Below are 13,043 nucleotides of genomic sequence, written 5' to 3'. Positions count from 1 at the left end.
CTTCTTGTAGCCCTCTTTCAGGGTCTTCCACCTTCTCATGCACTCTTCCACTGGGGGAACACACAAAATACATGTCATGTGACCTGAGTAAAGCAGCAGCTACATCATATCAAAATAACAATTATAACATGCATTGTAAAATTATGTATTTATTCATATACATTTAGACATTACAGTGTGCTTGTTATTTGCCAAGTGAACTAGACAGTATGGACAACTAAGTAATGTAGAACTGTAACCGTGCATGCATGTACATTTATGCTTTCAGGTGTCATGCTTCTATGTTGTCCAATAAATGCTTATCTCTCTATTATCCAACTATAACTAATGCAAAGGACTGAGGGCTGTGATATTACACGTAGGAAAAATGCATCTCTCGCTAAGATTATGCATGTTGTTTTTAGTGCATACATTGCCAGCTACAGATGGAAAATAAAATATCCATAATGCCAGCCATCTGAACTGAAATACAGTGATTTATTCTACTTTAAGTTCAGTCAGATGCAATTGTACTTCCACAAGCAGTATATGGCATTACAAGCACTTGGATGCAGATAGTAGGCCATTCATTGATTGATAGAATCGATCAGTATATTGATCAGCATTTTTACATATCAAACCTCCAAAATATTACAACTTTTCATATATAATAATCAGGTAACATGTTAGCCCTGAGCACTTGTGTACTGTACTTAAGCACAATTTTGAGGTACTTTTACTTATTTTCAATACTTCTACTTCTACTCCACTACATCTCAGAGACAAATATTGTACTTTTACTCCACTACAATTATTTGAAAACTTTAGTTAGTGTGGTTGCCCTAACAGGGCAACCAGACTATAGTTCTAGGGATACTATATTAATAATCTTCTTTCTAGATAAACAATACTTTGGCGCGCTACTCCTCCCACAGTTTATTTTTCCCAATTTGGCGCGCTACTCCTCCCACAGTTTATTTTTCCCAATTTTGTGCCATATGTCAAAATGACCGGCCTCACCGGGAATCGTGTGCATCCATTTTGCTAAGAGATTGGTTACATAGTTTTATTGATATTGATTTAATAGTGCATTAAATTTCCCCATCCACTTTAATGGAAAAATGAAAAGACTCCCATTCAAGTATTCTTTTCTCAGAAACCGTAAGAGCTAGAGTTACCATAATCACACCATTCGGCCTGATGGTGGCGCTATAACAGCCTACTTTACGTTTTGGCCTATAACTCTTGAACCGTAGGTCGTAAAATCAAATTTATTTTTCCCTAGATTCCTTGGGTCATGACGCAACTCTCCATATAGGCCACGCCCATTTGCGTCAGGATAGATTTTCCGCCATTTTGAATTTTCTTCAAAACACACTTTTTGCACCTTTTCCTACAGATTTTTTTTCCAAATCTCACAAAAATCGGTACACGTGATCTATGGACCCATGCGATAAACCTATCCAAACGGCATTTTGATAGTCCTTACCGTTCGTCCGTAATTGGCTTCCAAAGTTAGTGGGAGGAGCCCGTTTTACCAAAAATGCCAAAAATCACGAACGAAACGTCCAATCGATCCCAAATTTGAATCACATGTCGAGGGTGGTTTACTCAACAAATCCCCAAAAGCATTTCCACTTTGACCCATAGGGGGCGCCACAACTGTGCAAAACGTAACCGTTTGATGCAAAAACATGATTTTTAGGGGGATCACTCCCCTCAAATTGAAAAGCAGGTGATCTCAGGAGTGACATGACGATGTCATTGGCCCGCTACATTTGTGGGAGGGGCTTATTTATTTTAGTGGGAGGGGCCTATTTCTTCAAATCAAAACGCCATGTATCACGAACACAGGATCCAATCAGCACCAAATTCGAATGGCACGTCACGCGGCCTCCGATGGTATTCCTCCAAGCATATTCCTCAAGTCCGGACGGCGGCGACCCGCGACCGGCGTCGGCGCAACCACACTTTGCAATTTCCCAGAATTGCGACGCGTCTAGTTGAACCTTTACAGTGCATGGGCTAAATTGGCCCAAATGTGACTTGCTGTCTTTATTTGCCATGTGATGTGTCCTTGAATCAAGATACTAAATGAAAATAAACTGTGTGTAAGGTGAGTCTCAGAGAGAGAGAGAGAGAGAGAGAGAGAGAGAGAGAAAGAGAGGGGCATGTTGCATGAATCTCATAAATCTCCTTTACATGACAGTGACACCTTGCCCATCCCACGTGACACATCGCTGATACACTATGTGATAATATGACTCTTCATCTTCCTATTTCATCACCAGAGCAGACTGACTGTCTGCATGTCCTTGCATCACTCAGAACTAACAGAACATCATTAGCCATTGCACTTTAGGCTAGTTGCCTCTTGAAGAGAATTGTGAGAGATAGAGAGAGAGAGAGAGAGTGAGAGAGACAGTGGTGTAAAGTAACGAAGTACATTTACTCAAGTACTGTACTTAAGTACAATTGTTAGGTATTTTTTAGGCTACTTTACTGGAGTATTTCAATTTTTCAGTAGGCCTACTTTTCCCCCCAGTATTTTTTACTTCTACTCCACTACATCCCAGAGTCAAATATTGTACTTTTTCCTCCTCTACAATTATTTGAAAACTTTAGTTACTAGTTAATTTGTACATTTTGATTATTATTACAAAACATACATTACCCACTTCAGCCCTATATTTCGGTCATTTGAAAATAGCCATCTACAAGCTCACAATATTTGCGTTGCGATGCGACTCATTGTGAGCTTTAGATTTGCTATTTGCTATTATTTTCATTTGAAAACTTGTGAAATGGGACATTCTGCAACTTTCAACTTTTGGTACTTTATGTACATTTTGATACCAATACTTTTGCACTTTCAAGTTAATTTTTAATTCCGGACTTTTACTTCAGAGTACTTCTACATTGCAGTATTGATACTTTTACTTAGTAAAACAAATGTAGTAGGCCTACTTTTTCGAGAGAGAGAGAGAGAGAGAGAGAGAGAGAGAGAGAGAGAGAGAGAGAGAGGGGGGGGGGGGCGGAGAGAGACACACAAACAAACACACACACACACACACACACACACACACACACACACACACACACACACACGCGCGCGCGCGCGCGCGCACGCACGCAGCACGCCCTGATAGGCATGATCACTCTTTCAGAAAGAGCGCAAGTTGCGCAGAGAAACGAGAGGCTCTGGCTGTGATTTATCATTTATCCATGAAGGTCCGTTTCGCAACTGTAGCCTAGTAGTCCTGTAGCAAGTCCTCAAAAAAGCCCTTAGTTTTTGAGATACCCCCACCGGAGTTAGAACAAAACACAACCATGTTTTTTCTTATCTTTAGGGTCTCCCATTAATGAAATGGATTGTTGTGAAATTTTATTTTGGGGCAAAATTAGTGTTTTTGGCTATTCTTTAGAACTACCCCAATCTCTGAAAAAGGCAAATCCGAATAGGGCAAAGGTGACCAAATATGCTATAACTTGAGAATGCTCACTCTTATCTTCATCAACTTTGCTGAGGTATGAACCAGGTGTCTACCCTACATCACCAAAGAGTCAGAATGTAATTTACATAAAGAAATACTGAAATATAGTCCTTTAAACATACCTTTAGTTTAGGCGGAAATTGTACTTTTGTAGTGAGGACTCCTCTACTTTCCCTCATTTAGAAAAAAACATACATTTATGTCAAATAAGCTGTTACTGCATAGCCTAAGATGCTATTAAACAATAACCAGTGGTTGTGTGGAGAGATCTAGTACAGTTTTATTGCAAATTAGACTTCTTTAGACATACCCCTTCTCTGGAAATAAAACATTATAGGCAGGTGCAAATATGGTTTGACCCAAAAATTATTAGAACAAAAGATTTCTCAATGGTTTATTGTAGTATCAGGTGTACTTAATAACATATCAAAAGTTTACCAAAATCTGATCATTAGAAATGTCACATTTCCAAGATGGCCGCCACCAGTTCCTTAAAAGACCATTACTCCTTCATTATTTGCCCTACACAAGTAATTTTGGTGCCTAACCCCATGTTTTGGTGATCTAGGAATCCAATTAGCATATATAAATTATAGTCAAGTGATTATAAGTACAATTATATATTAAAGCAATTGGTTATAAGCATATTTAACAATGTAATTTGACATGTCTCCCTTTTCTACATGCCATAATGCCCAGGATTGGTGAATTCATCACCTATACATGTAATTCACATTCTGTTGAAGCTTTCTTTTGATACCAATAAGGAATAAATTAATTATTACTGGGTGGTACTGTGACATTTGTAAAAGCATGGCTGCCAATGTGATAGACTGGGAATATTACACAAATCTTGGAAGAAATTCCTTACCGGGACATTTCTTCACCAATTTGTTTGTAAAGGTGTCTGGTTTCCAAACTGGGGGTCCACCAAATGATTTTGGGGGGTCCCCAGATGGTTAGCTTGATGTGCAACATTGTTCTCTCACTCAACAGTAAACAAACCAACATACAGTATAAGTGTATACAGGGTATCTACACATTTCTAAAGTTAAAATTTAATTACTCTTAAGACTCAATATTATCTCAAATATTAGGTAAGAAAAAGACAAACATTGTGAAAATAGCCGATGTACAAGCTCACAATGCTACACTCAAAAAAGATGGCCACTTGTCTGGTCTATGGGGAAGATGGACTCCTCAGTGGGGATACAGTGGAGAGAAATGGCCCCTTATGGGCCTAGAGAGGGTGTGCAAGTCAGTACAGAGCTATCACAACATGTATCTACTGTAGTGTCTGGGTGTCTAGGCAGGGGTGGTGGAGGAGTGTGGCGTGGATAAGGTGCAGATGTGCTTGTCACAAACATCTCCTTATTCCTGAGACTAGTAGTTGTGTGAGGTTTTAGTGCAAAATTAATTTCACATGTCTTTATTTTGTGATTGGTACTGCTGGCAATAAGCTTGAACCTTGATCTTTTTTTCTGGATAATTTTAACAGCAAGAAGGTACGTATAGGGGACAGCCCATGACGCCCTGGGCTCCAGTCTCCCCATAGAATCCCAATCTAACCGACCTCCACACCCATAAGGGGCTGTGTCTCTGCTGCTATCCAACAAACAAGCATTGCTTTTGGCAAACACCAAGTTTTTGTTCTGGAGCTGTTCTGGAGAGGGGAGAGGACGCTCTTGAGCCATAATGATAAGTCAGTGGGGGCCCCTGGGAATATTAATGGTCAGCCACCACCGACTCTCCTGTGAGCCAGTCCGACATACACCCTTGTCTGCCTGACACACAGTCATGCACCACCACGTGGAGGTCTTAAGAAAGAATGTCGTAAAGCTGAGCGAATTTGGAGAAAAAACAAACTCACTGTCCACCTAGAGATCTTTAAGAAGTCAACAGTGGCCTATAACAAAGCACTGCGCTTGGCAAGGCAGGCATATTTTTCAGGCATTATCAATGACAACAAGCAAAATGCCAGAGTCTTATTCTCTACCATTGAACATCTCTTAAACCCCCCCCCAGGCTTACAAGGAGTCGCTCCCTGCTTCTAAAGCTAAGTGTGATGAGTTCGCATCCTTTTTTGAAAACAAAATTTTTAGCATTCGAGCTGGTTTCAGCGTCTTTCCAGACTCACTGAAAACGGCTGTAGTCAGGCCGTTACTCAAGAAACACAACCTTGATCCATTGGTGCTGGGTAATTATAGACCAATCTCTAATCTGCCATTTCTGGGCAAGGTCTTAGAAAAAACTATCTTTCATCAACTGGATGTGTTCCTACAGAACAATAAGGTTCATAACAAATTCCAATCTGGCTTCAGGAAAGGTCATAGCACAGAAACAGCACTTGTATAAGTAATTAATGATCTTAGGGTGTCCGCTGACGACAAAAATGTATCTGTTCTCCTACTCCTTGACTTAACCGCTGCTTTTGATACGATTGATCACACAATTCTACTACAACGCATGGAGTACTGGATTGGTTTGTCAGGCACAGCCTTGTCTTGGTTTTACTCTTACCTAACAGGCAGAAGCTATTTTGTCAGTCTAGCTAACTTTGACTCAGACAAACACAACATCTGTTCTGGTATTCCACAGGGCTCAATTCTGGGTCCCTTATTGTTCTCCCTGTATATACTACCGCTGGGAGAACTCATCGCCGATCACGGAGTGAACTTCCATTTCTATGCTGATGATACCCAGCTGTATCTTTCAGTAGCTCCAGACGACCCCTGCGCTCTAGACCCATTGTTGACCTGTCTGTCCAGTATAAAATGCTGGATGAGTGAGAACTTTCTTAACTCATTCACTGCCAGAACTTATTTTTTTTTGCGTTTGACAAACTGCCAGAGATTTTTCATTGAAAAAAATAGTATTCAGGAGCCGAGATACAAAATGTTTAAGTTTTAAGTTAACAAGGAAGTGGATGGGAGTCTAGATCTTCAAACAATCATATCTCCTTGGTCTTTGGGTTAAAAAAGAAATAAATAAATAAGAAAAAAAAAAAAGAAAAAAAAGTCGTTTTAGTCGTTCTTGGCAGACAGGGCTTAAAGGACAAAAGTCGTTTTAGTCGTTCTAGGCAGGGAATGAGTTAAGCTAAATGAGGATAAAACAGAAGTTCTCATAATTGGCTCCAGTGAGCAGAGAGAATCAATAACAAGTAGACTTGGTAACATGGCTGTAGAAAGTAACACCACAGTAAAGAACCTGGGGGTTATTATCGATTCTGAATTGAATTTTAATACACACATTAATCATGTCACCAAGATTGCTTTCTTTCATCTTAGAAATATTGCGCGAATTAGAGACTATCTGTCGTTAGACGATGCAAAAACGCTGATCCACGCTTTTGTTTTCTCTCGGCTTGATTACTGCAACGCACTCTACTCTGGCCTGCCAAAGAAAACAACTGACAGATTACAACTTGTTCAAAATGCGGCAGCCAGAATTTTAACTAAAACTAGGATGAGAGAACATATCACTCCAGTTCTAGCTTCACTACACTGGCTCCCGGTTGTTTTTAGGATTGATTTTAAAATCTTTTAATAGTTTATAAAGCTCTAAATGGTCTGGCACCTTCCTACCTCTCTGACTGCCTAGAGAGATATGTTCCAAACCGGGCCCTCAGGTCTTCAAGTGCTGACCTGCTCGAGGTGCCTACAATGACATATAAAAAATACGGTGAAGCAGCATTCTGCTTTTACGGACCGACAGTGTGGAATAAACTCCCATTACACTTAAGACAGGCAGCCTCTGTCGATAGCTTTAAAGCACAGCTCAAGACCTATTACTTCACTCTTGCTTTTAGCTGATTCTTTGGTTGATTTTTAATTCCTCACTGTATTGCCTATTTTAATGTTGTTTTATGCCTTTGCTTTTATTTTATTTTATTTTATTTTTGTTTGCTTTATTGTTAAATTGGTTCTAACTGTAATTGTATTCTTGCTCTGTAAAGCACTTTGAGCTGCATTTCATGTCATGAAAGGTGCTATACAAATAAAGTTTATTATTATTATTATTATTATTATTACAACCACCACTATGGGGGGGCTGACCCTCCTCACGAACGCCTATGCCCACTCACGAGCGCCTATCTCGGGCATAGGAGCCAGCCAGACCCGCCAGGAGGTCCATTTGGGGCCAGCATACATACATATGTATATGACACAGTCTTGCAATATGTGGAGGTCTTACAACCACCACCACTGGGGACTGTCCTCACTACCTATGCTAACTCAAGAGAGCCTATCTCGGGGGTGCCTATCTCGGGAGCCAGCGTGGAGGTCCACTTGGGACCAGTGGGACTATCCAGTGAGCCAGGTGACATAGGGACACTCCTCTCAGCCTCACGCATTAGCTAAATTCCAATATCTTAATTTCTGCCTCCTCCTCACTCCGTCCTCCAGCATGCCGTGACTTAGAAATCGTTTGCATCCCAAATGCTAATTTGCTTTTGGAGGAGCTGAGAACGAAAAGAGCGCAGGCTCCCTAAGCCACTTGGAGTGAGATCTGGCAAAGATACAAGTTAATCTTTCATGTATCGTTTGCAAAAATTTCGTTGAAATGGCATATAATTTCTGTTGGAGATTTTGCACATCGGATATGGGGGAGAGGAGAAACTCAGGGTCTCCTTGGCTCCTAACTTTGCTCTTCTGCGCTCCAAGTGCCCAGGGAGCAATCCAGTGACCCCCATACTCCCCTCTACCCAACTGAGGGGAACCCTAGGCCCACTAAACTCTAGACCAGACCCACCTCCCATACTCCCCTCTGTCTAGGCACCCACTCGGTTCTGACAGCTCTACACTAACCTCCATAACCACCCCCACCCCTCTTTGCACACTCACACTGATTGCCTTCCTAATGTGTTAAAACATCTATTTAATGTTTTTCAAAATCTTGTATCTACAAGATGACACTGCGCTAAAAAAAAAAATCTCGTGTATGTAGGGGAGGAGTTATGAAGTTGGGTGGGTAAGGGGAGGGGTGCAGAGAGATTGGTTCATAATGCAAGACATTTTTTTGGGGTGGGGTGTATAGTCAAAGATGAATTTAGTTTGGGCTAAATTTGATCCACAGAGCTATCCAAAACCTTTCAATATTGAAAACAATACTATCTATCAACTGACAATATTCTCTGCCACCACCTTATGAATTACTGCAAATTGTAATTTGTGACTATTAGTTTTGTTGTGTTTTGAGAATATCTTGAAGCCTTGTTCCAGTAAAATTTGGGGCAATGTTGAGGCAATTATGTATGTGAGCAAAGTACAGCACCATATTCAATCACACTCACACATGATTGCTGTGTGTGGCAGGGGCAACATGAAGCCATGTCATTAATTAATGGAAATATGAATTTATGATTTCAGTAAGAACTTTTTTATATACACATCCAAACCAAAGGTGCATAGATTAATTAATTTTGTTGAGAATTGCAGGCCTCAATACAGAGAAGCATTACACAAATGGAATACTGTGATTAGGGGTATGTCTAAAGAAGTCTCATTTGCAATAAAACTGTACTAGATCTCTCCACACAACCACTGGTTAATGTTTAATAGCATCTTAGGCTATGCAGTAACAGTTTATTTGACATAAACGTATGTTGTTTTTCTAAATGAGGGAAAGTAGAGGAGTCCTCACTACAAAAGTACAATTTCCGCCTAAACTAAAGGTATGTTTAAAGGACTATATTTCAGTATTTCTTTATGTAAATTACATTCTGACTCTTTGGTGATGTAGGGTAGACACCTGGTTCATACCTCAGCAAATTTGATGAAGATAAGAGTGAGCATTCTCAAGTTATAGCATATTTGGTCACCTTTGCCCTATTCGGATTTGCCTTTTTCAGAGATTGGGGTAGTTCTAAAGAATAGCCAAAAACACTAATTTTGCCCCAAAATAAAATTTCACAACAATCCATTTCATTAATGGGAGACCCTAAAGATAAGAAAAAACATGGTTGTGTTTTGTTCTAACTCGGGTGGGGGTATCTCAAAATCTGAGGGCCTCTGCTACAGGACTATAGGGTCTGGTCTGGAGGGCTGTGTGTGTGGGAGACGGATGATGCAAATATCTTGGTGGTGACACCGTGACAGTCAGACTATGTGTAGAGCAAGTCAGGGCGAGTTTTATGGAGTGAGCGATGAAATAAAAAGAGCCAAGAGTCTTTAGGAACTTCCATAAGCATCCGATTCTTCATTCGCAGCCATCAAGTCTTCAGTCCCACAAATGAATTGACGAGCGCTCCGACTTTTTTTTTTTGATACCGACAAGTAACTGTGACTACAAACTTTACGGGTTATTCACCATGTTGGATAAGTTTGTTCATCAAAGTGTCAGTGCGTCTGTCACCAACCCGGACTTACAGCTCAAACTAGCGGACAACAGGGGCATCATGGCATCAGTGGGGAAGGACAACTGCACAGGGAAGAAACTCATCAATGATGAAGTTACTGGAGCCATCCTGTCTAAACGAAGGCTTCTGGTGGGCTTAGACCTCCTCTGCCTGTTCCTTGGTAAGCAAATACTGACACAATAACGTGTCAATTTTTTGATTGCTTTAAATTGTACTGTTTGACCCCAGGAAGAACAGTCACTAATGGGGATCTAGAATAAACAATACACAATAAAGTATCAGGTAGGCTACTGTATATCACTTTCCTGACATGGCTACAGCATTTATTTTATTTATATTTAGGGGAGACTGAGGTCGGTTAATCCTTGCTGTTTTGAGGACTGTCAATAATTTGTCAAGCTCCGACCAGGACTGAATCTTAAGTTGTCAGACATTTATTGTTTTCATGTCAATGCTTTTTCAGCTTCAGTTCAGTCCCTTATTTAGTTTGGGTAGCCTCTGCATGAAGACCAAAGCCTTTGACCCACCTCTCTCATCAATGAAAGAGTGGGAATGTTACACTTTTACTGTCGCTTTATGTACATTATGTCTGGATAAACTCCAGTCCCACATACTGTGTACACACTCCATGTATCTAAGTGATAAATTGTAATTGAATGCAATCATTCAATTACAGCTACTAAAGGCCTAATATCTTCCTTGACCAAGGGGGGATTCCCTCTTAGGCAAGTTGGCTTTAGTGTCCCTTTACAGACCCGGGTTCGAATCTCGGGTATTATATGACAGGATAGTTGTAAAGATCTTTGGCTTTAGTGTCGCCGGAGCCACACGGGAGACTGGGGTTCGAATCACAGGTGTTACATTGGTGCCGTGCCCCAGATTGTGTTTCCCGGTGGGGGGAGGTCACACATACACACACGGACACACACACACACAGACACACACACACACACACACACACACACACACACACACACACACACACACACACACACACACACACACACACACACACACACACACACACACACACACACACACTCAATTGGACCTAGGACCTTGTGGACCTATGCGAGTGCGAGTGATCCCACATGATCAGTCTGGCAATGCCAGGCTAGGAATGCTAGGGTTCAGGTATACTGTGTAGAATTGATGGTTAAATGATGAGAGATCTTTACAATTCCAGATTCAGCTGGCAGATGCACCAGCAATAACTTGCGAGTAAAACTAAATTAACCAGACATCTATACTATAATTTGCCAAATCTGTGTGTGTGTGTGTGTGTGTGTGTGTGTGTGTGTGTGTGTGTGTGTGTGTGTGTGTGTGTGTGTGTGTGTGTGTGTGTGTGTGTGCGTGCGTGCGTGCGTGCGTGCGTGCGTGCGTGCGTGTGTGTGTGTATGTCTGTCACACTGTCCCGGGCGTAACTCGAAAAGCATCCGACCGAGCAGTTTCAAACACGGCATGTGTGTCTCATATGACCTGTGTGCCAAATGGCAATTCGGACGGACCAGCGATTTCCGAGAAGCGAGAAAAACATTATAAATCTGTATCTTACAGCCCGTGGGTCAGAGAAGAAGGCAGAAATGCTCTGTGTGTTCGGGAGATTGGAGATTGGCGATCAGCTTCCCTGATTGATCAAGCCAAACCATTGGCTTCACGGATTGGTCACGTAAGACGTTACGTTTGTGCCACTATGCCGGTATAAGTCCCTGGTTGGCTAAGCCGACCCGTCAGCTTAACTGATTGGCCGAACGTCACGTAACGTTTGTGCCGCATAGCCAATATAAATGGAACGACTTGCATCGTTCCCTACATGCATAGCACCAAGTAGGCCGGCGGTGCCATCCTAGTCATGTTAACTGGAATAAAAATGTGTTGGATATTGTGACAAACACTTTTCATTGATGTATAGAAGAAAACATGTCTGAACATGTGTTATGATTGTAAAATGGTAATAAATCATGACTTTTTGTTTAGCCTATTTTAAAATAAAGTGGAAAAACTGACTTGTGCACTGGAACCATGGTGACAGGGTCAAATGTTCCTTGGCGCTCATCCTGTTGAGTTGTGGCTTTCACCTTTGAGAATGAATCAATTAAACACCACCAACAGTTCACAGACAGATACAAGTTATTAAGTATGTGTGTCATAATAACTCATAATTGAGAAAGTGTTATTTATTTTACTAATCGAGTAAAAGAGAAATTGAGGAACAATTGACCCCGATCCTCTACTTGTTTGTTTGTTTATCTTAAAGTCAGTCTGTCCCTGTTTTGCCTTTTATTTTACTAATCAAGTAAAAGACAAATTGGGGAACAATTGACCCCGATCCTACTTGTTTGTTTGTTTATCTTAAAGTCAGTCTGTCCCTGTTTTGTCTTTTATTTTACTAATCAAGTAAAAGACAAATTGGGGAACAATTGACCCCGATCCTCTACTTGTTTGTTTGTTTATCTTAAAGTCAGTCTGTCCCTGTTTTGCCTTTTGTTGTCCTAAATAGTATTCTGCTGAGAATACACTGTAGTAAGCTATTGTTTGTCCACTGTTGAGATTTCTCCGTTTGTTGTTTGGTCAACAATGAGCACATGTGTCAGTGGCTAAATTCAGGACGTTTAGCACAATCGTGGGTCAAAATGAGCTTTGAGAATGTGCACAGAAAGAAAGAAAGTTGCACTTTCTTCGTGCTCGCTCTCTTTCTCTCTCACACACACTGTTCCTCTGTCTCTCTCCCTCCCTCATGTTCCCTCATTCACTCGGCTCACGCGCGCTCTCGAGCGCTCCGTGCCAGCCGCTTCGTGCGTTGCTCAGGGAATTCTACAGTTTCCATGACAACCTCAAGTTCTCAGGGTAGAGCGAGGCCGAGGGGAATTGTATTCAGTATAAATAAATAAATACACAATCCCTGTGTGCTATGAGTCTATGAGAGAGGGTCTTTAATTGACCCTCTCCTCCTCCCATGCCCTCTTTACAGTATGTAATAGGACTCCAGTTATGTAAGATAATTGAATGAGGCTGGAAGGAGAGTCTGCATAAACAAACAACAGGTTGGATGAAGAGAGTTTATCTCCTTCCCTCTCACACATTTACTCTTCTCTCCATCCCACTTGCATACTTGTATCTGCTAGGAACAGAGTGTGAGAGAGAGAGAGAGAGAGAGAGAGAGAGAGAGAGAGAGAGAGAGAGAGAGAGAGAGAGAGAGAGAGAGCAAAAGA

At 41.2% G+C, this 13,043-nt stretch overlaps 1 protein-coding gene across 1 annotated transcript in view; it reads left to right on the top strand.

Annotated features, from left to right (window-relative positions):
• The first annotated feature begins 9,520 nt into the window (after positions 1–9,520).
• Positions 9,521–13,043, top strand: part of LOC308102597 (phospholipid phosphatase 3-like) — a 7,989-nt gene continuing 4,466 nt past the window's right edge. Inside the window, exon 1 of the mRNA XM_080452372.1 lies at positions 9,521–9,991. Within this exon, the coding sequence (XP_080308498.1) occupies positions 9,784–9,991 (208 nt within the window). The 5' untranslated portion in view covers positions 9,521–9,783. The remainder of the gene's footprint in view (positions 9,992–13,043) is intronic.

This window comes from Gymnoscopelus braueri (genome assembly GCF_963280865.1).
Source record: "Gymnoscopelus braueri genome assembly, chromosome: 2".
Classification (NCBI taxonomy): Eukaryota; Metazoa; Chordata; class Actinopteri; order Myctophiformes; family Myctophidae; genus Gymnoscopelus; species Gymnoscopelus braueri.
Note: the sequence above shows the minus strand (reverse complement) of the source record. Positions and strands in the feature narration are given on the sequence as shown.